This window comes from Acinonyx jubatus, chromosome C1 (genome assembly GCF_027475565.1).
Source record: "Acinonyx jubatus isolate Ajub_Pintada_27869175 chromosome C1, VMU_Ajub_asm_v1.0, whole genome shotgun sequence".
Taxonomy (NCBI): Eukaryota; Metazoa; Chordata; class Mammalia; order Carnivora; family Felidae; genus Acinonyx; species Acinonyx jubatus.
Genome location: NC_069381.1, coordinates 201,914,298 through 201,940,317, shown reverse-complemented (window position 1 = coordinate 201,940,317; position 26,020 = coordinate 201,914,298). Strand labels below are relative to the sequence as shown.

Genomic DNA, 26,020 nt, shown 5'->3' with positions numbered 1-26,020 from the left:
TTGAGGAGGTATTTGGCATCAGAGTGGGGCAGATATCTTTCCAGCCTTTGGTACTGGCTCAGTCCAGGAATATCCCCTCCCTTCTCCCACCCAGATTCTTCTCCTTGAAGGCAGTTTGCGTTGCAACTCTTTGGCACGTAAAGACTAATCTCCGGCAAGAAACAAGGGGGTTCGTCATGGCTCTCTAGTCTTATTATTATTATTATTATTATTTTTTTATTGCTATCTTTAAAACCAACCACTATGTTGTTTGCGGTCAGTTGTTCTGTTTCCAAACAGCCACCACCACCGTTCATGTTTCACAAACTCTTTGATGTCAGCGGGAATGAGTAAGCTCAAAAGGGCCTGGTCCAGCCTTGGCTAGCTGAAGGGCAGGACGTGGGGCCTGAGAGCCTTTGCACGATCCCTGCCCCAAGCTGGGATCTCCCAACGACTCTACCTTTGACATCGCTGCAACCAGGTTACACGAGTTCCTACTAATTACCTATGACGAGCTTAACTCCCAACTGCCGTGCGGAGCTGAAGAGGCGTGTCTATACGATTCGGTTAATTTTATTCCGCATTGAGGACGCGCTGTACTTAGGAATCCCAATTTATCTTCAGAAGTGGCACATAACTCTTACTCTACCAGGGTCCCACACTAGCCCTGGGAACTTGAATCACGCTCATATGTGCCTGTTTGCAGATGGTGAGATAAAAACCAGATAAGTTCTATCTTCTTTTTCTGCCGCTTCAAAGAGAAGCCTGGACTTGGAACGTGTTTGATGTTGATGTCGAGATGCACGCCGTCTCAGGATAGCAGTCAGTGTTACCGATGTAGCAGCCTTCTTTCACGGTGTGCTTTTTTTAAAAGATTTTTTTTTTTTTCCTCGCTGGCTTGATTGGCTTTCTGCTTTCTTTGCCACATGGGCCCACCTTGCTTCCCATCGCTGCAGAGAATAATAGAAACTCGGAGAGATTCCAAAAGGATAGTTTAAGTTCTTGGCGTGATAATGTATGTGTGTGTGTGTGTTTTTTTTTTTCCTTCTCCAGGCCCACCATCTGCTCCCCTCAACTTGATCTCAAACGTCAATGAGACGTCCGTGAACTTGGAATGGAGCAGCCCTCAGAACACAGGTGGTCGCCAGGACATCTCCTACAACGTGGTGTGCAAGAGATGTGGGGCTGGTGATTCCAGCAAGTGCCGACCCTGTGGAAGTGGGGTCCACTATACCCCCCAGCAGAATGGCCTGAAGACCACCAAAGTTTCCATCACTGACCTCCTGGCTCACACCAATTATACATTCGAAATCTGGGCCGTGAATGGGGTGTCCAAGTATAACCCCAGCCCGGACCAGTCGGTGTCTGTCACCGTGACAACCAACCAAGCAGGTAGGAATCCGATCTACTTTATTGTATGATATAAATAGAGAGAGGGGGCGCTCGGCTGGCTCAGTCGGTTGAGTGTCTGACTTTGGCTCGGGTTGTGATATCATGGTCCGTGGGTTTGAGCCCCTCATTGGGCTGTGTGCTGACACCTCAGAGCCTGGAGTCTGCTTCAGATTCTGTGTCTCCCTCTCTCTCTGCCCGCCCCCCATTCTCTCTCTCTCCCTCTCTGTCAAAAATAAAAAAAAAATTTCAAAAGTTTAAAAAATAAAAAATAAATGTACAGAGATAAAGGGCTTATGTAGGTATCCATGAATTAACTTAGACTTACTTCTACAATTAAAGTGGAACCCCATGGATCTGATTATAATCCTGCGAGCTGCCTTGTAATACAAAAGATTCTTAGAAGAAGGATCATTCGTTCCACCAATACTGTTTTGGACACCCAACTGCATAGCATGCCCTATGCTAAGTGGTGACGATCACATGAGATTAAAAGACGCTGTCTGGTTGAAAGGGGATGACAGTCGGTGAGATGGGTCACTCCATGCTGGACTTCTCTTGTCAGGGATTCATATCAACCATTTTGATCACAAGGCCCATGGTTGGACATCAGAGCATTTAACAGATTATTTTGGCTTATAAAATTCTTTTTACCAATGCAGAGCACCATATTGGCATGTGCTGTCTTTTCCAACAAAAGCATCAGTGGCTATGTTTTGATCTTGTTTGAATTAAAAAAAAAAATGTATACCTGCCTCTACTAGAGTCATCAGGTAAATCTGTGGATGGTGAAGAGATTAATGGGCAGCTCTCTCTGTGTAGTTTGGCAGAATTTTCCTCAAAACACATAGTAGGTTTGCAGCCCCTTTGCTAGGTGAATCCATAATTGACACGTGGGGGGAGAGCGCATTTACCCCATTTTCCGCGTCACTTTCCTCTTCTAATTCAGCCGACTTGAAGACATTCTCTGTTCATGAAGAGTTTCTGCTGAGTTCATTGCAGAACTGTTACGAAGTCTTGAATATCTATAAAATGTTTCAAAGAGCAAAGCCAAATCTGGGTTTGTAAATTGCAGCTCCTGACCCACTGGTTCCCGCTCATCCCTTGCAAACGTTTTCACACTTTCTCCAGCTAATTTTCCATCCTGGGTCTCTGCCACCTGCTTCACATTGCTGGCTCCCTGTTATTTATTTCTGGCGAGTTAAAGGGGAATAGGGAAAAAAAAAAAAAAGAGCGATAGCTTATCCTTTCATGAGGCCCTTAAGAACAACAAACTTCGCCCGAAAAGGATTGTAAATTGCCGATTAGTCCTATCACCTCTTACTGTACTTCCCTCTCAAATGAATGTTTCAGTAAGTGCACTCAATAGTTAAGTAAAATATATCTGTATTAATTGATCCTGTAGTGAAAAGTATTCCAGCGTCCCACTCCAAAGCCATTATTTTTCCCCTTGCCCTGAACTCTCTAGAATAAATACAAAGTTACGACTCGGGTGGGGGCTTTAAACTGGGGCTCGAATGGCGAATCTTACCGGAAAGTAGCTTCAAGTGTACAGCTGTGACCCGTCTTGTAAAATACGTGGTGTGAACAGATCATCTGCTTTTGCTCTGGTCTTTTATTTCTGCGCTTTCGGGTGTTGAACACGGTTAGCGGTGATCGGCTTTACTTTTCTACAAAGACTGGTGTGATTTAGGAGGTTTTGATAGCATCGCAAGTACTCTGTCTTTGCCAGCTTTTTATTGGTTCTTTTTTGGAAATATTGCCCGTGGATCCCGGGGAACATATTGGTGCTACTGCTGTCTCTGAGTTAGATGGGGCCAGCCTCTCTGCACCCGTTGGGGAATCTGGTTTATGATTCAATCAATATTCTTATGTTCGGCCGTGGCGTGGCGTATCCTCAGACACATCGCTACTTTGTGTTCTTAACTGATTTAAAAGTAGGAAGGGACTTTTTGAGGCCTCAGCTGTACAAGGTGAAGTCATTCTCTTTGGCTGAGAATAGCCATTGGGAGACATGCTGAGGACAGGCTTGGCTCCCACAGATTTTGTGGGGGGACCCCTATGACTCTCTGTATACGTAAGAATGCGGGCCAAGGGATTATGTCAGCTCCGACCAGGCCAGAAGGCCCAAGGAGTGCAAAGGAGGCAGGCTAAAAAGCCTCCGAAAGAAGAAAACGTGCAAAAACAATACGAGAGAGGGAGGGGAAGAAAGTCTAAGTTTTATTAAAAATGTAGGTGTAATTCTTTTCGATCTAGCAGAAGGGGGGGGACGGGGGATTCCTCTGACACGGTGAGGTTTTCTCTGCCGTGGTGAGCAGACCCACCGGGCGGTTTGCTGAACAGGACAAACTTCCAGCTCCCTCTTTTAATTTTCATGAAGGGTAATGCTGGGAAGCTGTTCAAAATTAAAAATAAATCTTTCAATAAGGAGACCTCCTATGTGGCCAGCCAGAAAGCTTTTGCTTAGCAGAGAGTTGTGTATGTGCGAAGCACTGCCTCATTACAGGATCTGGAGTTCCCTAATTCGATATCAGCGGAATAGTTTATCTTTGATTAACAAACCCTTTCTTCATAGTAGGGCAAATTAATAACGCAGGCCAAAATTCTGGGTGAATGTGGCAACCGTAAACTCTATCAAAGCTCCTCTAAGCGTATTTACGTACACACAATTATATTCTAATTGCAGTCATTCCTATCATTTCATTAAACTCAATTCCTTAGGGAACCCAGTAGGCAATGATGGCTCATTCTGTAAGGAATCCATAGAATAAATGCATATTAGCATTTACCACCTGAAAGCCCTGGTTTAGGGGCTCGCCTGTTCTGCCTTGTTTTCACAGGGTTCTTTCTCTCATCAGTCACTTATTTAACGACCACAACAAACACTACGGGCCTTCCTTAGATACCTGGTTTTGTCACCAGGACCTCTGAGACTCTCAGAGCTGAACAGGTTCAGGAAGGTGGCCTGACTCACCCGAGCTAACGTCAGGGCCAGTACCTGAAACCAGCGAGCACCCTCCCTGCTCCTGAAAGGACAAAGTTGCTTTCTTTTACCATTATTGGATAATTAATAGCATCCCTGTATTCAGCCTGGCATTCTCCCCTTTTAGGCGACCAGTATCTGGGCACCAGAAAGGTAGGTCTGACCGGCCTTTGATGCTTTAGTTGTGGAATGTGGTGTGAATGGGCTGGTGTTCTCACATGGTTATTTAAATCATTCTCACCCAGGTCCTATTGTTGGGGTCTTAAGAAGAAACTAACAAGATGCTCTTCCTCCCCTCCTGAATTCAAACCCAATGGACACTGGGGACCAGACCCCGGGAGCTCAGGATGTCAGCTTTATTGCCGACCATCTGATTGAAGGATGTGAGCTTTATTTCCGGGGCCAAAAGGGCTGGCTCTTAAAGACACTTGCCCAGTGTCACCCAGACGGTCTGGCTCAGCTGGCTGACGGCAGGCTCCCTGAAGGATCAAGCCTGTGCCCCCGAGGTTGTCCACTCTGTGCAGGTGGGAGGGTGTCAGACAGCAGATTTCTGTGAGAGAATTCATCCCCACCCCCACCCCATGCCAAGAGTGGGAACGAGAGGCCGGGAAGAGGGTGAGGGTGGGAAGCTCCCACGGAAGTCCCCCGGTAGGAGAAAAACAGACCAGGAAAAGGCAACTCCTCCCTCCCGACACTTCCCTGCATTACAGTCCAAAAGGAACAAAGTGAGATTCCCCGGGAAAACTGAACCTGTCCCTTCCTCCATCAAACATCCTGTGGCAACTGTTGCGTGTTTTGTTTAGGAGAAGATGGTTCTGGTGTTTATGAAAAGGGAATACGGAGACGGCCGGGTGATTTGTTTTCCAAATGGCTTTCCTTTGGTTTACTTTTACTCAAGTGGACCATCTCGGGCAAATGAATACAGGATGTGTCGCCAGGAGAGAGAGAGGCTGTATAAAGGAAACAAGGGTTTTTCCTTTTCCTGGCCAAGCAACCGAGCTGTGAACCTTTTTGCAAAAAGACATGCTGAGATGGCAGCCAGCAGTAGATCTGAAGATCTCAGAGTCAGCTTGCACCGTCTCACACCCCCTTCCAAGCCCCCCACCCCTGTCTTTCAGTTCTGCGGCCGAATCGTACTCAAGGTTGTTTTCCTCTGTTTTACATCGTTACGAACTGCTATGGGTAGTATTCATTCCCTCCTAACCCCCAGTTGCACCTGGCACGGCGAGCTGTGGCACATTTATTTATTTGATTGTTTCTTTGTTTCTTTAAGTAAACTCTACACCAAACACGGGGCTCAAACTCACGACGCCCCGACCGAGGTCAAGAGTCATTATGCTCTACCGACTGAGCCGGCCAGGCGCCCCAGTGATCACAACTCTGATTTTTCCTTTGCATGAGATACTCTTCTAAATCCTTGACAATGAAATGGCATCTGGTAACCTCTTGTCAGCACAGCTGCAGTGTCCTAGTGACAAACATCTTTAACACACTGAGTTTGGAGGAGTTCAGATATTTGGTGGATTGCATAATTATTTGAACCTAGCTGATCTCTAAGATCTTTTCTAATTCCAAAAGTGTGTGATTCCGAGAATATAGCCATGAGTTATGGGCATGAAGAAGTCAGGCTTACTCCCACAGGATGTTCAGGAATGGGCTCCCAAGGCAATTCCAAGGATGGGGGAAATTCCAAAAAATGCTTCCACAGAATCAGCAGGGTGCACCTGAATCCTGCCTTCTCTCTACCCCTCCAAACTCACACCTACCAAGGTATTTCCTTGGAAGGGCAACACAGTAAGCTAGCTGCCTCTCGAGTATGGTTCTTCCATACGCCGCCCTGGACATTTGGCAATGCCTGGAGATCTTTCTGGCTGTCGCAGGTGGGAGCGCCATTACAGTTCGTGGGTGAAAGCCGGGGATGCTGCTAAGCACCCCATCATGCGTAGGACCGCCCCCACAATGAAGAATTATCTGGTTCGAAATGCCCATGGTGCCAAGACCGAGAAACTCTAGTGATATACATTTGAAAAGGAGATTTCATGACTTCATAGAAATTCCGACTTTCCAAGGGTTCCATCACCAGCCTGTCTCTGCTTGGTTCCACTGCTCCATGCCAGGAACATAATCCTTCCAACGCTGCTCTTAGAGGGTTATAAAAAGCCCTTTGGGGGCCCTTGTGAAAGAATCCCAGTTGCCTTGCCATTGCATGAACTGGTGCTCCTTGTCATACTAGCCTTGTTCTCTAGGATGGACAATCAAGAAGACTGAAAAAGCAAAACAGAAACAAAAACAAAACCCACCACATCACCAATAAAATGACAGGACACCTCGACGTTAATGCCACCGCACAGTCCATAGCAGATACTCAAGTCCTGTTTGTCACTTAACACGTTTATTTATAGCCAAAAACAATCAATGAATTCTTTCTCAAGTAGTGATAAATTTAATAAAACCAAAATAATGAGTAGAGAAAAGAAAATAACTGAGTACAAGAGGCATACTGTCTTTTATTACTCAACTGGCAAGTTCCCATTCTTTCTTTCTCTGTCATCTTTTAATTAGACAGATTATGTTATTTGAGTAGGATAATGGAGAACAGTGGGAATTCTCATCCCCACTGGGTATAATTGCTACCTGTCTTCTACATGGTAAGGGGAAGGCTTCAAGGAGATGGTGGGAGAAACAGAAACATCTTAGAGCAATTGAGCTAGGAAATGTGCTCCAGGAATGGTGGCACCAGACTTTGTGGGGTCTGAGGCTTAGACAATTTTTGTGCGATTTCAAACATATCCTACAAAAGTGCAAATATCAAATGAAGAACAGAGCTTTGGAAAGGACCTGTGCAAACTTCTTTCACTTCAGTGTGTATAATTCTGCCCTTGACTAGGGTGAAATGAACACAGATGTCAGGTAATGGGGCCATTGTGTGATGGCAACCAAGGGTAGGAAGGAATAGGAAGAAGGGAGAGAGATCAGGAAGGCCAGTTTGGCCTGGTGTGAAAAGGCCTTGGAGAGCAAAGTCGTTCTGGAATGGTGCTGGTCACAGTTAGGCGTGAGGGGCAGCATGGGAGTGGCCTCAAGTGTGGTTCGCAATCAAAATAACAGGCAGAAAGCACACCCCTGGCGACTTGGAGAATGGTGATGGAATATTAAGCCAAATAGGACGTGACCAGAATTGACGCTTTTCTGTAAGTTTGAGAAGTGAGAGGAGCAAGGGGGAAGTTCTGTTGATATTTTTGAAGCACAGATGTCTGACTTTTCTGTTAGTGCCCTTGAGGTTGGCAAACCAAAACCCAGGGGCCAAATCTCCATCGTCTCCCAGGTGGTGTATATAACCCACTAAAAATGGTTTTTCTATTTCAAAAGGGTTGAAAATAACCAAAAGAAGAAGAATATTTTGCAACACTGGGAAATTATATAAAATTCAATTTTCTGTGTTCGTAAAGAAGCTTTGCAGGAACGAAGCCCCACTCATTCGTTGGCGGACTGCCTGAGATGGCTTTCACGGGGCAAGAGCAGAGCTGGGTAGTTTCAAGAGAGGGAGTGGCCCATACCGCGTGTATATTAACCATCTCACTCTTTGTGGGAAAAGGTTTGCCGATCCCTGCTCTGGAGTACTAAATCGAGAAAGAGGACCAGTCAGGAAGGAGGTTGGGAAGGTGTTGACATGCTGGTGTCATTTGTCAGAAACCACCCTGGTCAAGGTTGTGGTGGATTAACATTGAGATTAATCTCACATTCGAGACAATTTTCCTAATTGGCAAGACCCCTTCCATTGCAGAGGTTTGGGCTACATAAACAAGGTCTCAGGGAATCAAGGTCTCAGGGAAACAAGGCCTCAGGGTACTCTCCTGTACCACAGACCTTTTTCCCAGTGACCCTCAGGTTTAAATGTATAATGTAGAACCTGCTTGAAGTGTTCTGATCAGGCGATGTTCAGTTTTCTTGAAAATGTGCATTCCGAGCACTGTTGGGTTGCTAGATGCTGACAGCGATTTCCCTCTTAAATAGTCATAGACGCTGTCTTATACCTTGGCCCTTCGTGGAGATGATCTCTCATTTGCCTTTGATCTCTTGTAAATCATGTTCTATTTTTCTTACGCCTAAGAAAGAGGAAAAACACGCGATGAAACTAGTTGAATGTTAAGTCGGAAATCTTTCTCAAGACCCATTTTTAAAATTCTTTAAACAAGCTGTAGAGCAATTCTGTTGAGAGATTTTGCTGGGAAGTTGTTTGCGCATCCTCGGTGGTTGGTATGTAATCCTTAGGACTTCTGAGTGGAAGCTGGTTAGAGTCCTTTCTGTGCATGAGTAATTACAGTCCCGAACCAGGCACACAATGGGCTTCAGAGAAGCCAGGCTATGGTTTTCTCATTAACAGCCCAGATCCTCCTATGGGCTCCTGGTTTACATCACAATGCCTAGGAAATGTACATTTTATTTTTTTATTTAAAAAAAAATTTTTTTAATGCTTATTTGTTTTTGAGACAGAGAGGGACAGAGCATGAACGGGGGAGGGTCAGAGAGAGGGAGACACAGAATCTGAAATAGGCTCCAGGCTCTGAGCTGTCAGCACAGAGCCCGATGCGGGGCTCGAACTCACGGACTGTGAGATCATGACCTGAGCCGAAGTGAGATGCTTAACTGACTGAGCCACCCAGGCACCCAGGAAATGTACATTTTAAAACATGCAGCACATTTTTATTTTTTTAAGAAAGGGAACGGTCGCTTGATTCTAATGTTATACATAAAATAATTTCATGTCTATTGAATATTGTTGCCGCCTTTATAATTATTAAACATACTCACTAATTGTGATCATAATTAACAATAAAACAAACTTGGGGCGCCTGGGTGGCTCAGTCGGTTGGGCATCCGGCTTCGGCTCAGGTCATGATCTCACGGTTTGTGAGTTCGAGCCCTGTGTCGGGCTCTGGGCTGACAGCTCAGAGCCTGGAGCCTGCTTTGGATCTGTGTCTCCCTTTCTCTCTCGTACCTCTGTCTCTGTCTCTTAAAAAATGAATAAATGTTAAAAAAAAATTAAAAAAAAAGAATAAAACAATCCAGGAGATGTATAGTGGTACACAGCTTCTTTTGTGTGGCACCAGGGTCCGTGAATTTATGCTCAGGGTGGGTGCCACAAGTCCTGATGGGGAGAAAAAAAAATAAAAGAACCTACTAAATTATCCAGCTTCAAGGCTGACTGAACAGCATAGACAAATAGTGTGTATTGAGCCTACTAGTAATTACTGTATATATAAAAATTGCGTTGCATTTTAAAAAAGGTGTTGGTACAGTTGACCCTCAGACACTGCAGGGGTGAAGGACATCAACCCCTATACTGTCAAATGTCCACATACAACTTTTGACTCCCAAAAGTTAACTACTAATAGCCTACTGGTGGCCAGAAGCCTTCCAGTAACATAAACAAGCGATTAACACTTATTTTGTCTGTTATGTATCTGATATGCTATACTCTTACGATAAAGTAAGCTAGGGAAAAGTAAATGTTATTAAGGAATTCATAAGGAAGGGAAGATACATTTATAGGACAGTCTTGTATGGAAAACAATCCACATATAAGTGAACCTTCTCAGTTCAAACCCATGCTGTTCAACAGTCAACTGGTTTCCCTCTAAGAAAATGAAAGTTTTATTTACACCCAAGACTGAGGACACCTTTTTTCCCACTCCCATCCCTTCACTCTTACATAAATGTCCATATTCACATACGTGTGTGTGTGTGTGTGTGTGTGTGTGTGTGTGTGTGTGAAGGCAAATCCATTCTCCGGCATTCACCCTAAACACTTGACGTCCTCATTCTGATTCGTTTTTCATTTCTCAGTGCTGTGCTTATTACTTCGAACACGAACACTGCCTTTGCACCCTCTGGAGAAGCCATCAAGAGATTTGAAAAATAAGTGCCTGGCTGAGATGAGAAATGAACAGCGCAGGACTAGCAAAGGTTTTAGGTGGGCTTCTACATTGATGAGGTATCACTCCAACTGGCTCAATTAATGACTACCTCCTCCGAGGAGCTAAGAGAGACCCTAGAGTCTAGTTTGCATTGAACATTAATAAAAAGATCCAGAGAAACTTTATCAAACCTCCCATTAGCCCCCTACTAATATCTTTAAAGGGTTTTTTCCTTTAAACACCAGGAAAACCAAGAGCTGTGCTGCAGGACTAATCTTGCATGGAGAGATCTTAAATCTACAGGGACTTATTAAAATGTGTGTCCAGATTACCCCCGCCGTACAGAGCCTTCTCCGCACGTCAGCGTCCGCGTGCTGTTTTCACGTGGGTGTACAGCAAGAGAGTATTCCAGATGTTGTCTTCAGGTGAAGACTTGGGAAGATTTTCTTTTTCTTTCTTTCTTTTTTTAGGTTTTACATTTTAATCAGTCAAGATAAGCAAGCCTTAACTCTATCCATCAGTGTTAAAAATAGCTTTAAAAAAATTCATTTATTTTGAGAGAGAGACAGAGAGAGCACAAGTGGGGAAGGGGCAGAGAGAGAGAATCCCGAGCAGGCTCTGCACTGCCAGCACAAAGCCCGAAGTGGGGCTCAAACCCATGAAGCTGTGAGATCGTGACCCGGGCCGAAACCGAGAGTCAGACGCTTAACTGTCTGAGCCACCCAGGCGCCCTAAAAATAGCTCTTTTTAAGAAGGTCCTTCCCCCAGCATCCACCTTTTGCGCCCAACACACACAGGCGTACTTCTTCCTCCTTGGCCTGTGCCGGAAGAATGAAAAAGATTCCATGGGCTGCCCCAGAACTACAGTGACAGAAAAGAGAGGTATGTCACACATCAGTGTGGCCACTTCCCTGGGGACCACCCTGGCTTCGTTGGAAAATGTCACTAATGGTTGGATCTCACGTGTGAAGGCTGGTACCCGGAGCGCTGTGGGAATTTGGCTGATTGGTCAGCAAAATGGCCATCAATACAGACACAGAACTGAAGAAACAGAACCTTGCATTAAATTCCTTCTTCCTCTATTCTGATAAGTTGGCCAGCTCGTGCTAAAGGAACTCTTTGTGGCTCTCCTGACCCATCTGGGGTTTTTTTTTGTTTTTGTTTCTGTGTTTTTGTTTTTTTGTTTTGTTTTGTTTTGTTTTTTTAATTACAAGCCACGAGGACTACCTTTCTAAAACCCAATCTACCCAAAATATCTTCTGGGTAAATGACAATGATTTGAAATATTTGTTTTATTTTGTGATCCCTCTTGGAAGGAGAGGGAGAGGGAGGGAGGAGAGGGTGGGCCACTTCTTTTTGCCTGGCATCTTCCAAATGATAAGCTCGGTGTATGAATTTCTCAGGCAGTGGGATGCTCACTGTCAAAAAAAAAGCCTCTTTAATGAAGGCTCTGGGGTGGATGATTTTTAAAAACTTCTTATCTAGGAACCTTTTGATGGTGATGTGTGCATCCCAACAAGACAAAAATGTGACTGCGACTTCTCAGTGGGTATTAAATAGGGACTGCCACCAATGAGCTCACTTGGGTGAGATCCATCGATTAGCACAAGCACTGAATGGGGCAAGCTTACAATGGCTCCCCGGAGGGTTGCTATTTTCTAGATAACATACTGCAAGCTGTCAATCTGCCTCTTGAATCAACCCTAATTTATTTTTTTAGCATACTAAGGGTGTATTTTGAGCATAGAAAGTGTCCAGGTGGGCAGAGAGCACAGCTTCTTCCACGTTCCTGCATCAAAGCCAGAGGCACACATATAAACAGGCTAGAGATTTTGAATATGCAACTAGCTGAAAGCTTATTCAAGTGTTCCCTCCACTTTCCAAGATGATCAACGACCATTTTTTTTTTTTCCATCTGAAAAATTGAGATGATCTGAAGAGTTGTTGGTGTAGCCCTTATTTGCACGGAAACTCACTGAATCCTACAGGGCTCTAGCAGAGCCTGATTTGGGGAATCTTCCCAGGAGGATGCTTTAGGAGACTTGAGAATTCGCGAAACTAACATCAGCTCGTTTCTCCCCATTTTAACATCGGGGTGGTGATTATCATTACAGTATGTAACTGGGATTCTTGTTGCTTTGTTTTCCACCGAAAGCAGGGAGTACAAACATGGCAGAATAGCAGCCTGGGAAAATTAGTGTCATAGAACTTAAAAAGCATAAGTTGTGTTCGCAGCCCTCATCGCAGACACCAATGGCGAGTAGCCATCTAATTCAGGTGTGGCTCGAAGAGGCTGGTGACATATTTAAAGAATCTTTGTGTAATATAAGAGGGTATTGTCTGGGGAAGAATGACAGATGAGAAGCCCTTTAAATCTCACTGTAAACTCTTCAAGAGTATAACCTTCATTGTACGCGTGCTTCGGATGATGGCTTTTTCTCTTTCTCTCCATCCTCTCTCTTCCCTTCCTGTTTCAGAAGGACATGAAATAGTTTCGGGAAAGTGCCTGTAGTGTGCTGGCGCCCTGCTCCACTGTGTTTCTTGGAGACCATGCTGTGGGACTCTTTCTAGGTGATGTGTTGTTCTAATGAGGTCCTTTTGGGATTTACAGAGTGACTTCTGGGTGGGGCCAGTAATACTGAATTTCACACCTCAGCAAGTTCTGTTAAAGAGGGGTCCCGGTGAGATGCTGTGAAACCTCCTAGTTAAAAAAGAAAAAGAGAAGAAAGAAAACAAAATTCAAGCCCTAAAACAATGAGAGATTTCCTAATTCATTCTTTGTTATTCTTTAAGACTACAAAAGTTATCTTGAATTCTCAGACACAGATCCAGTCGGAGACATCTATTGGCCTTAATCACATTTTAAAATTTAATAGGTCCGCTGTTTCAGCTTCGGTCTTATAATGCCTGTAGGAGTTTAAACTATCTGGCACATACAATTTAGTTTCTGGCTGATACCCCAATATTAAAAAAAACATTAATTCTATGGTTGCAAATTCCCAAGCTTAAAATTCCTTCTCATAAATTATGCTCCTTTCTCTAACCTCGATCATAGCTTTTATGACAATTGCCAAAAAGATAGGGTTTCAAATATGAGGGCTGTAAGAATATCATTTCGTGGCCCTAGTTTTGAGAGCATAGCATGTGGTGACCATTTGTGTATGAAGCATTTTCCAAATGTGCTGGTTGTAATTTAACCCAAGGTCTCTGTCGCTTCTCTCCACTTACCAGTCACTTTGTGCTTGTCTCTGTAGCGACCTAGAAACTGGGCAAGAAAGATCTGGCTACAAGGAAACAAAGCTTTCCCTAAGTAGTACTAAAAACCAGCTCCTCAGCATTCATTCTATGGCTTATGGATATTGGCCCCTGAATATTTGATTCCCCTGTATTCAGACCTTTCCCAGACTTCCGTGTATGAAGCCAACTGGGAATAAAATGGAGAGTCTCAGGGTTGGATTTCTTCCCGTTTCTCTCTCCCTCTCTCCCTCTCAATCTCTGTCTCTCAATCTCTCTCTCTGTCTCTTCCACCTGCAACACTCTACTTTATCATCCATGGCCATCATTTCTCATCATTTAGCCCTCGTTGTTTAAGCCAAGCAACATTTGGACTTGGAAAAATTCCAAGTAGCACAGTACACATAGATTCGCGACCAAAATTGTATTGAAATGTACCCTCTGCCTATCTATCTTACCCTGTCAGTGATAATCTGTAGCTTATAATTTCATGCTCCACTTTATTCTTTGTCAAATACTTTTCATTTGTGTGTGTGTGTGTGTGTGTGTGTGTGTGTGTTTGTTCCTGCTCTGTCCATGTGTTTTGAACTGCAATTAGAGAAAAGGACATTGAGTTATTACCCAGTAGTTTTGGATTTTAAAATGACCATGGTTGGTGAGGATGCTTACTATTTAAGGAGCTAACATCCTCAATTTTAGGTTACCATAGCTTGCTTTTTTTTTTTTTTTTTTTTTTTTTAGCAGCTCATGTGGTCTTTTTAAATGACCATTAGGAAAAATAGGTATCCTATTCCAATTGTATATGTGCTGGGGAATTGGATGGCTCAGGAGATGACTAATGGGACTCTAGACCTTTCCGTCTTTAGGTCACCTCCTTGAATCTGGACTACATCATAAGTGGTCCAAGTCCTGACCATCTGGCAGCCATTGAGTGGCTGTGGTAATGAAATTGGTCTCAGTCCAGGTCTTAGGCGACAGGTGTTCACATCGTAAGTGACACTAATTGACTTCCTACTCTTTCAATTTGGAAGATGGTGGACTGTCACTGAGCCGGTGATGGGGAAGGAGTTATTCATGATATATTCAGAGTCCAGCGAAAGCCAAGGAATTCAGGGCCTTGAGCTGGCACCAACCTGGCACCTCACAAATATTGTACTTGTCTCTTATGGGTTCCATTAGCCTCAGAAATAAAAAAAAAAGTAGCAATCTAATTTCAAAAGATTTACAATAACTCAGAATGGCTAATGCTGCTTTTCTGTAGGTCTAGGAACCTCGTGTGTTGAGGTTTTTCTCTTCCTCTCGTATTATGGTGATTGGATGCCTCCTATGAAGATTCTATGGAAGGAAGAAAGAAAGAAAATTACATTCTGGGCCTCTATGATAATATCAGGCAGACTCTTTGTTTCTATTCTTTCAATTTTTTCTTTGTTTTGGGGTTGATCAGCAGGTCACCCAGTCGTAACACATGCTATGGAGAATGTGGTAAGTCTGTCTTCAATGCTCTTGTGAAATGAAGACCAAGGTGGAGAAGTAACTTTGAGACCTTTTATTAACAATAAATTTCAGTACACAGGGTTCCGAGGCTTCATCCAACACACACTCTTTCCATTGTTCCAGGTGTCTGAGTCCAGAATAAGCTACCATTTATTCACTCTCACTCGGAGCCTTGACCTGAGGGTAATTTGGCCTGACTTGGAGGCCAGGTATTATTCGTATTATTAGGAGCACTAGCATGAGTAGTAGTGATGCTAATTAGTACTGGTAGTACTAGGAGTAGTAACATTTTGTTCCCTGAAGTTTATCAAATAACTCTTTTTTTTTTTTTTTTTTTAACTACACACATTATTTGGATGTCCCCGTAGCAAGGGGCAAAGAAAGCCACACTCCTGAATCAGTTATCGCACTTACAAAGTCAAGATGACAACAGTCACAGTGGATCTATTTATTGAAACAGACGACTCTTTTAGCGGAATGATCAATGTCTTACCTCTTTCTGAAAGGCTTTTCAGGGGTAGGAAATCATCGGGCATCTGATATAAAGTAATGAACAAGGCCTTTTATTGGTCAGTTTCTGGAGCAGGCTTTTAAGCATGTCTGCCTGTAAATGTAGAAACCTGAGTGTGGAAAGTAAAAGGCGAGAGCAAAAGATTTACTGGGGGCATCTATCTTCCTGGCTTTTAGAGTCTTTGTGATTAATACATCTTTAATAGGGGACTGATCTAGATGCTTCGCATGTCAGAAAGCTAAATGTTACAGCATTGTCTCCTTGGTTCCAAACACAGCAGGACGATTAGCAGCTGTCTGAGTAACAAAGACAACCTGAAGCCCACAGCACAGCTTTTATTTTCCAGATTTGGAAGGCTCGAAGCTCTCCAAGAGCCGAGTTGACAGCTCGAGGAATAGAAAGAAGCCTTGATTCAGAGCAGCTAACCCTTTGCTACTCTCTATGCTGTATTTCTGCTCAGCAGAACAGAACCTTTCCTTTCCACCATCCTCCGGATTCCAGAATAAGTTTGGCAGACGTTGTTGGGCATGGAGGGGCTCACGTTGCCCAAGGCTCGTCCTCCTGTCTCATCAAGATACATGCAAACTCATTGCAACTAAGAGCTTTTCCTTGATACTTTTCAACCTCCTGAGAAGCAGTGAGAAGGTTCATCTTCCTAGCGGCATTCAGAGAAAACAAAATATCTAATTTTTTATTCTTGCTAAACTTTGCCCATTCCCTTATCTTAAAACGGTTGCCTTGCTCAGGCAAATTCTTACAAGTTGCCTTCCAGTAGAAAGACTTGTTTTTCTATTTGCCTCAAACTGGCATTCGTACTTAACAGGAAATACACACTGAATCCTGCCATGTTTCTGTTGGCAAATGTTGGGCTACCCTTATTGGAACCTGCCAACAAGTTTCTTAGTAAGCAAATAGAAAATAAAACAAGCCGCTCTCAGAGGAAACAGAATACACACTTGAACTACAGCAGAGACACTCGGTGCCCCTAAGCCATCCCGTTATTCTGGGGGATACGTGCCTCGGTTCCAAGTTGAGCTTTTACTCACTTGTGATTCTACAAGTGACGGTATGGCTATACAGGTAGTAATGCTAATTTAAGATGGTAATTGTTATTTTATTTTATTTTTTATGTTTTTAATGTTTATTTCCTTTTGAGCGGGAGAGAGAGCACGAGCAGGGGAGGGGAAGACAGAGAGGGAGACACAGAATCCGAAGCAGCCAGCGCAGGGCCCGACCTGGGGCTCGAACTTGGGAACCATGAGATCAGGCGCCCCTAAGATAATAATTTTTAAAAAGTAAGGGGTGCCTGGGTGGCTCAGTCGGTTAGGCATCCGACTTCAGCTCAGGTCATGATCCTGTGGTTGGTGAGTTCCAGGCTCACGTCGGGCTTTGTGCTGACAGCTGATCTTCTCTCTCCCTCTCTCTCTGCCCCTCGTGCACGTGCAGGCAGGCTTTCTCTCTCTCTCTCTCAAAAATAAATAAACCTTAAAAAATAGTAAAACAAGCATTTAATTAATACATTTTCTTTACTACAGAGAGCAGGGATTGCTGTAGGGCTCAAATATGAAACAGAACGATTAACTCGTTACAAAAGTCCTAAGTTGCAAAAACTTAGATCTTTCGTGACACCTTTAGACCTTTACCCAAAAGATTAAACATTTTGGATGGGTCTAATATTAATTTTCGTATTCCATCCCTAATGTTAACGCTTTTCTTTGTCTTTTATAGCCTTTTGATTATGAAATATACACACATACAGAAGAGTGGATGAGACGTAAACATATAGTCAATGAATTATCCCAAAGCGAACACCTGTGCCGCCATAAACCAGGGCAAAGAATAGAACGTCGCCAACCTTCCACGGGCTTGCCCCGTACTCCCTCCACCTTCCCTAGCTTCACATACTGTTGTTTTATTTTGCAATTGAATTTTTCCATTTTAGACAGTTCTTCCCTTAGCCCTCTAAGTAGTTCTCTCATGAGGTGATCCATCTGTAAAAGCTTTAAGCTTTGTCTAGACACAGAGGTCATGTCTAAATTACCTCTGGATTTCTGGCAAGCAGGAATGCACATAGGTGGCCCTGTACCTGACTGACGTAGAGCAGACCTAAGATTTGCTCTGTTACTAACGCTGCTGCAGGAGAGCAAGCCATTTAACGTTCAGATCTCTCATTTCTTACCAGTGAAAGGAGGGGAGAGACCAGAGGCCTTTTGTGGCTCAGGGGTTGAAAACTGTGGGCTCCGGGACCGGACTTGTGAATTCACCGTTTACATGCTGTTACTCGGGGCAAGCTCTTCAAACCCTCTGTACCTTCGTTTCCTGATCTGTAAAAGGAGAACAATAATAATACCTGCCTCATAGGGTTTTCGTGAGGGTGATAGGATTAATTTATTCAAGGCCTTTGAAACAGTGCTGGGCACGTAGTAGTTACTCAATAAATGCTCACTTGTTGAGCGTGTGTTTACAGGCGCGTCATACGGTAGGAGGATTGTATGCTTTTGAGGCAGGCACTCTTGGGCTTAAAAATTTCATTTTATAGCGCTGGTCCGATCACTGAACTTCCGTGTATTACCTAAGTTTGCAGATATGAATCCAAAGGGGATAATTCTAAGCGCTTCAGAGGAGATGCAAGGATGAAGCGATGTTACCTGTGTGCCCAAGGGCCTCACCGAGGAGACCAGTATTTGCTCATTTGCCCATTCTTCTCTGTTTTCCTCCACTTCACGTGGCCCAGGCCACGCCAGCTGGTAACTAAGCAACGAAGAGGAACCCTTTTCTGAAAAGAAAACTCAACCGAGCCATCTGGAGAACACCACTGTCTTTTCCCGTTTAACGTTAAGACGAGCTCAGCGGAATCTTTGAGCCCAGGAATGTGGGACTCTGCTGAATCCACTCACGGGTAAAAGACCCGTGGCCGATCGTGTCCCTGCAAACCTGCATCTTCTATTCCGCGCAGGGCCGACCTCAGGGCCGCGCTCGCCAGAGGAGTGCGTCCATATCTGCTCAAGGTGCATGGTCATAGGTGCATCTCCAAGAGGGGACCTGAAGGCCGTTCAGGCAGCTTTAGACCACTGCTCAGTCTTCTGTAGCCACAATACACTACACTTTATTTAGTTATTATATGAAAACGGTATTCGAAAAATGCCCTTTTTTTCTTTTTGCCAAATGGCTACACTTTACCTGAATGAATATCTGCTGTAACCCCAAATGTCAGTGAGTAGGTTAACTGACATTCAAAATTATTTCTTAGGGGCGCCTGGGTGGCTCTGTCGGTTAAGCGTCCGACTTCGGCTCAGGTCACGATCTCGTGGTCCGTGAGTTTGAGCCCCGCGTCGGGCTCTGTGCTGACAGCTCGCAGCCTGGAGCCTGCTTTTCGATTCTGTGTCTCCCTCTCTCTCTGACCCTCCCCCGTTCATGCTCTGTCCCTGTCTCAACAATAAATAAACATTAAAATTATTTCTTGCCCAAGTTACATCCAGCGGGTGGTGATGAGGGAGGGGCTGGTGGGAGAGCTTTCAAGACGGACGTGGGCATCAACATCCAGCGGGCAGACTGTAAGTTAGAGAGGATGGAAGAACCCAAAGACGCGGGCCTAGAAGAGGAATGGTCACTTAAACCCACATTCCTGGGGCGCCTGGGTGGCGCAGTCGGTTAAGCGTCCGACTTCAGCCAGGTCACGATCTCGCGGTCCGTGAGTTCGAGCCCCGCGTCAGGCTCTGGGCTGATGGCTCGGAGCCTGGAGCCTGTTTCCGATTCTGTGTCTCCCTCTCTCTCTGCCCCTCCCCCGTTCATGCTCTGTCTCTCTCTGTCCCAAAAATAAATAAAAAACGTTGAAAAAATTTTTTTTTAAAAATTAAAAAAAAAAAAACAAAAACCCACATTCCCTTGCTGAAATTCAGTCACGTGAACCATCTGACATGTAAGGGAAATGTAGTCCCTGTCTGAGCAGCTCCATCCCAGAACAGTTATTTATTCTTTTTTTAAGTTTTTGAAGTTTATTTATTTTGAGAGACAGGGAGAGTGAGCAGGGGAAGGAGAGAGAGAGAGAGAGAGAGAGAGAGAGAGAGAGAGAGAGAGAGAATCCCAACCAGGAACTATCAGTGCAGAGCCTGAAGCAAGGGTTGAACTCACGAACCGTGAGATCATGACCTGAGCTGAAACCAAGAGTTGGACGCTTAACCGACTGAGCCCCCCAGGCGCCCCCAGAAACAGTTATATAGGGGAGGGGGGCTCTCATCTTTTGGGCAGTTAGCCACAGAGGTTAATCCCAACACCTTCACCTTTCTTCTGCAGATACTTAACACGAAAGGGAAGAATATCACATTCCATCATTTAAAATATGGTTAATAGCTCCCTATAAAAGGTTTTTCTAAGATCACCTGCCACCCATTCCTCTGGAAAACTAAGTAAAGTAAGAGTCTGAGCTTAATGTTTTGTAAAGTCTTACTCTTGGATCACTTAGTGAAAGCACCAGGAGTCTCCCAAAATGAGATTCTGAAAATCGTTGTAAGCACGGGTCTGTTGTACCTTTTGGTAAGTGTTATGGTGCCCTGATTTACTTTATACAGTATTTGTTTAAAAATAGACTCTTCGTACTGACCTTGGAAAGAAATCACCTTCTGGAAAAAAAATGCATCCCTCCTATATTTTAAGTGTATGCTTAATCAATATTAATACATCCATATTTAAATATAAATGAGCTTCATTTAATCCAGAGTCTTCTAAAGGCTTCAATCGAGAATTTGGTTCTAGATCTTTTGTTGAATAGGAAAATAATTCAGTATCGATTTTGGAATCATCAACTTTTTCGGTACCTTTTTTTTTTTTTAATTTCTTTGATATTTATTTATTTCTGAGACAGACAGAGACAGAGAGAGACAGTGGGGGAGGCGCAGAGAGAGAGGGAGACACAGAATCCGAAGCAGGCTCCAGGCTCTGAGCTGTCAGCACAGAGCCCGACGCGGGGCTCAAACTCACAAACCGTGAGATTGTGACCTGAAACGAAGTCAGTCGCTCAACCGACTGAGCCACCCAGGCGCCCCACGGTACCTTTAAAAAAAAAAAAAATTTACAGATTTATTTCTTGACTATGATAGAATGTGCTTAGGTGCTTATTAATGGTACAGCAGCTAAAAGCTGTGGGGTGCAGAGTGGCGTTCTTACATTGGTGATGTATCGAGGAGGGTGGACAGGAATGCAGTCTTAATGACTTTTACCTAAAAAATAATGGAGGGCTAACCCAGCTGGTTGAGTGTATTGCAAACGAAATCATGTGTATATGAAAACACTGCGGGCGCCTGGGTGGCTCAGGACCATTCCATTCTTGCATGATCTCAAGTTCCTGAGTTCGAGCCCCACATAGGGCTGTGCGCTGAGGGCACTGGATTCTGAGTCTCCTCTCTGCTCCTCCCAGGCTTGTGCTCTCTTTCTCTCTATCTCTTTCAAAGGAAATGAATAAATGTAAAAAAAATAAAATAAAATGAAACAAGGCACACTGTTGAGTACTCTAAAAGACCGCAGTGATAATAGTAAAAACAAAACAAAACAAAACAAAATTACAGTGTTGTTCAATGCCATTGGTCGTACAAAGCTCAGAGGAGAAATCCTTCCCTCCCTTTGGTGGGATGTGAAGAAAGCAATTAATATTAGCACGAGAGTTCTTAGCATTGCTCTGACGACAAAACCCTTAATCACAAGGATATCATTAGTGTTCTGGAGCATTTAATTTTGATGCCTGACAGCGTTTTAAAATGCACAAACCTTTGATAAAGAGCAAATCAGAGCTGCGGTGTTGAAATGAGAGAGAAAGGGGAGAACAAAAACCACCTTAAGCTCCAAGTAATTAAATTTAAATACGCCATTTGCATTAAGCAGAGATATGTATAAACTTCGGGTTTATTTTTCCTATCCGTGAAAGACCCCTAAGTAAACATCGTCCCTTTACATTCAGATCCTGGGGAGGGGGAACCCCGCTGTGGTTAAGAAGTCCTTTTCCCTCTAAGCACTGGGCATTGTTGTACCACTGACATCCTTGGCTTTTGGTTTCTTGACTTTCATAAAAGGCTGTTTTCACTCTTCCTGGCCTGCAGGCTGGAGACCTTTCACTGCATCTGTTTATTTCCTGCCTTCCTCCCTCCGCCCTCCTAATTTGGGCCAGTAGTGAAATGCAGCCGGTCTGTTTCAGTGCTTTCCCCCTCCCCCCCCCCGCCCCCAAGTCCTCCGAACTGTTTTTAATTCATCGCTCCTGATACTGGACCCAAGCAAACAGTTTGACGGCCCGCGGTGATTCACAGCAACTCCTTCCTGCCTTTCTTTGCTCCTTATCTTTTTTTTTTTTTTTTTGCTCCTCTCCATCCTATTTGGGTGTCAGAAGTACCAAACTGCTGCAGTAAAATGACTTGTAGGTGTTTAATGGCAAGTCATTGAGGAAGCGAATAAAAGAAAATTGTAGCACTTGCGTCAGTGGGGAGCAAGAACTGCTGAGCTTTGAACCAAAGAAAGTTAAATTTACCATTTGCTTAAAAGGAGCCTCCTCTGTTTGACATCAAAGCATCTCCTGTAATTCTTCCTTGTGAAATGTACCACCGTTAGAGAGTCATGATAGAGCCCCCGAATCTGTGCTGTTTCTGTCTATCAAAAACACACAAGGAGATAAAACCCACACGTGCTTTCTGCGTGCATGGGGCCAGGTCTCCCACCAAGCGTAACCATAGGTACATAGCAAATGGGGATTCTATTCAGAAAGCATTGTCAGTTTCCCAGGGATGTGTGGAATTCTGAATACAGAATTATTTGAAGGGGGGGGGGATAATTTATGTTGGCTTTCTAGTAGAAAGCTCAGATCATTCAACCTTCAAGCTTTGGTGAGTTTTTTTTTTCTTTCATCCTCAATGGTTTTTGGTCCATCTTTAAAAAAATGATATTTCACTACCATTTTATTTGTTTTCCATTTTACTTGTTTTCAATGAGTGTGCGGAAAGATATCTGTTCCACATGCTTAATCTTGCTGCCCTTAACCTGATTACATAGGGTTCTGTACTCTATTACCCCGACGCTTCATCAGTGATGTCCTTTTGGTGGGATTTCGGGGATCCACGTAGTACCTAATGGCTTCTTCTTTGTTCACATTAGCGCATCTTTGGAGATCACTCTGGTCTTACAAAACAAGAGAGTTGCTTAGGGCCCTTTCTGGATTCAGGATTATGACTTGGTGGGAGAGATTTCACCACCACGGTACCTTTGTGGTTAGGAGAACTATTTACATACCCTCCGGATATAGAGGTGAAATCCAGAGAGGACTGTCAACACCTCCGTCAACCAAAAGAACAAATCCCTCAAAATGCTGTCTGTAACAGGTGCAGTGGAAACTAGTTTTAATGTCAACTCACATTTGAGTGACATTTTACAACCTGTGTGCTTGAAAGAAGTTCAGAAGCATCTCATATCTCTTAGAAAACAGAGACTCCGTTTATAATTAGAATTGTCCTTTGCTTTAGTCCTAATTGTCAATAGCTTAGTTAACTTAAATAGCAGAACCAGACCCACAAAAGGTCATCTGAAACAGGTGCAGATAAAAAGTTGTTTTAGGGATGACTTACTTCTGGTGCTTTATATTTAGAAAACATTTCAGTGTCTACAAAGATTTTTTTAAGCTCTATTTTCACATTTAGTTCACTTTTATTCGTTTGACAAATTTATAGAGCACTCACTGTGTGCCAGACACGGTCTTGAATAGTTTGGATATAGATATGAACAAGGGAAAGCCCTACTTTTATGGAGTGTACATTCTCGTAACGCACATGCTTGTATCTGAGAGGAAGGTGGTTCAGAAATGGGAGAATGGAGTGAAGGAAGTTTGAGCGACTTGCCCAAGACGGCAGCTGGTAAATTTCAAACCCAGAATTTTGCCCCCAATCCTTCTAGAAGTCATTGGTCTTCCCACCAAATTACTAAAGCAAAGAATACTTGTAAGTATATGAATCAAATATATTTTCATCTTTATCTCATTTCACATGTCCTAGATGAGCCCTCCGTGCTCACAGAGTCAGAGTGCTAAGTGTTTTCTTGAAATTTCCAGTCATACTTGGAGCAGGTACACCTCTATTCAGCCATCTTTCACCTTTCCGCCTCTAGTTTGTCCCTCCTAATCTTGACCGTGTTTCACCAACTTTACTCCAAATCCTTCTAGAGTTCTTTCTGCAATTTGCGATGCCCTCCTGCCTATTCTGGCTTCTCATCTCAGCCACTATGTTTATTTAGCCAGAGAGCGCTTAACTGTCTAAACATAAATGCCACCTTAGCTCTTTGGATTTTAAGTTCTTCGAGCAGAGGCTTAAAGGGCATTTGTCGAATGACTGAACGGTTATGTCAGCGCGATTTGTAAGCGAAAAGGAAAGGAAATAGAGAATATGGTTTGGATTAAAAACTACCGAATACCCTTGAGATTAATAGGATGTGGTCTCAGATGACAGACAGCATCTCAGGACAGGAAAGTGGACACCTGTCGGTCATTGGAAATACTGCTCCTAACACTTGAAAATTAAGGACTTAATTGAATCAAGTCACAAACCTTTCTTTCAAACTACCCCAGAGTAGTTCTTGCCTTTGTGATGTTCACATCCATCAGTCATCTTTCTCAACCATGTTACTGTTGACTAGCATGACCAGCTGTCCTAGTTGTGTGTTATTCCAAAATTCTAGCCACGGAAGAATTCTTCCTTATGTCCGGGGGCACAAAACTTTCCTTAAAGCAAACATCTGTTTTATGAGGGAAGTCTGTGGGTAGGTAAGAATGCTTCCAACCTAAGACGTGTCTTTTTCTTCAACTGAGGATACTTTCATCAGCCTTCCGCTTCCTCCCGACTTTTCCTCTGACTCTTCAGCAGGTGTTTGGCGTGTCTAAAACCACAGTGGGATAAGGAAGCACCCACCTCACCTCGTACTTCTGTCCGTCACTATGGGAGAATCTGGAAAAGAAGAGGTTACCAGGAACTGTCTCCTCTTGAGTTCTAGAAAATGGGTGTCTTCTCTGTGAGACTATCATAAAAATTTCCTTTGGCTCCTGGGTGGCTCAGTCAGCTGGGCGTCGGACTTCGGCTCAGGTCATGATCTGCGGTCCATGAGTTTGAGCCCCGCCTGGGCTCTGTGCTGACAGCTCAGAGCCTGGAGCCTGCTTCGGATTCTGGGTCTTCCTGTCTCTCTGCCCCTCCCACTCTCTCTCTCTCTCTCTCTCTCAAAATAAATAAACTTAAAAAACAAGCTGATGGATACGATGGGTCTTAATTTGATACCAAGGACTGGATTTGATTCCGATTTGTCTGCCCCTTCCCAGCTTTTCCTTGTTCTCTTGGTGCTCACTAAGTATGTGCTTAGTGGATGAGTTAGTCAGTACTGAGGAAAAACTATGTGTCCACGGTTTTCAGAATGTAAGCCAGAGAACTGAGAGGCAAGCAGGACCTTTTTTCTGCTTGGTGTTTTATTTTATTTTTTTAAGTTTTTTTTTTTAATTTATTTTAAGAGAGAAAGAGAAAGAATGAGGGAGGGAGGGGGAGAGAGAGAGAGATAATCCCAATCAGGCTCTGCACTGACAGCACGGAGTCTGACGTGGAGCTCAAACGGACGAACCTTGAGATCGTGACCCGAGCTGACACCAACAGTGGACACTCAACTGACTTGAGTCACCCAGCCACCCCCTGCTTGGTGTTTTTATGTTGACCCAAATTTCCCCTATGGTGAGGGGCCCTCTTTGGAACTAAGGCACGGATTTGTTATCTTTGAGGGAGGAGAGTGTTCAATCTGTTATTCTATCAGTAGATCGTCTTGCAAATTTGTTAGCAGAGGACAGAGCCCTGGGGTGTCTGGACCCGGGATCCGAAACCTTTCTAATTGACAAGGACTCGACAGGATTTACCAAAATGTGGAAACATCCCAATGGTGGCGTCAGAGATCATGTTAGTGAAAGTCCACGTGGACGGTTCTGTAATACTGAGTTGCCCTGTGTGAAAGTTTGTTTCTTCCCAGTTCTCTCTCAGTGACTCCAGAATCTCCACCTGGTGCGGGGATTATCCTTAATGCGTCTCTCACCCAGGGCTAATCTCTATTTTTGGTAAGGCACGGAGAGGAGGCAAGAATGTCCAGCCAACCTTGATAGCATTGTTTATTTCCATATTCATTTTTATGGCTACCCGCTATTAACTGCCAGTGATAACAAGATTTCATGTATATCAGGAATGGGGCTTTCTTTTTAAGTACAACTCGAGTCAATAGAGGGTGTTGGCTCAAGAAAAATATCGCTGAAAGCACAGTACCCGTCGCAGAGGGATGCGGCAGCAGCTACATGGACGGCATGAGAAAACGAGCTCGGGGACCACTGGGGTTGGAGAAGGATCGAGAAGTGCCATTGCCCAACTGCCTCATCTGGGGAAGCGAGCTGCAGCCGGGCCCACGTGGCAGGCGATGGCTTCCAGATGTGGAGTTGGAGGCTGGATTGGAAGCAGGGTAGGAAGGGCGAGGGAG

General features: G+C 44.0%; 1 protein-coding gene across 5 annotated transcripts in view; it reads left to right on the top strand.

The window, feature by feature from the left end:
* EPHA4 (EPH receptor A4) overlaps nt 1-26,020 on the top strand; it is a 149,929-nt gene that overhangs the window by 84,891 nt on the left and 39,018 nt on the right. For 4 of the 5 annotated variants that reach the window (XM_027049599.2, XM_053215848.1, XM_053215847.1 and 1 more), the window contains one exon: nt 1,033-1,371. The exons of the other annotated variant lie outside the window; for it this stretch is intronic. In XM_027049599.2, the coding sequence (XP_026905400.1) occupies nt 1,033-1,371 (339 nt within the window). The remainder of the gene's footprint in view (nt 1-1,032; nt 1,372-26,020) is intronic. 5 annotated transcript variants of the gene reach the window in all.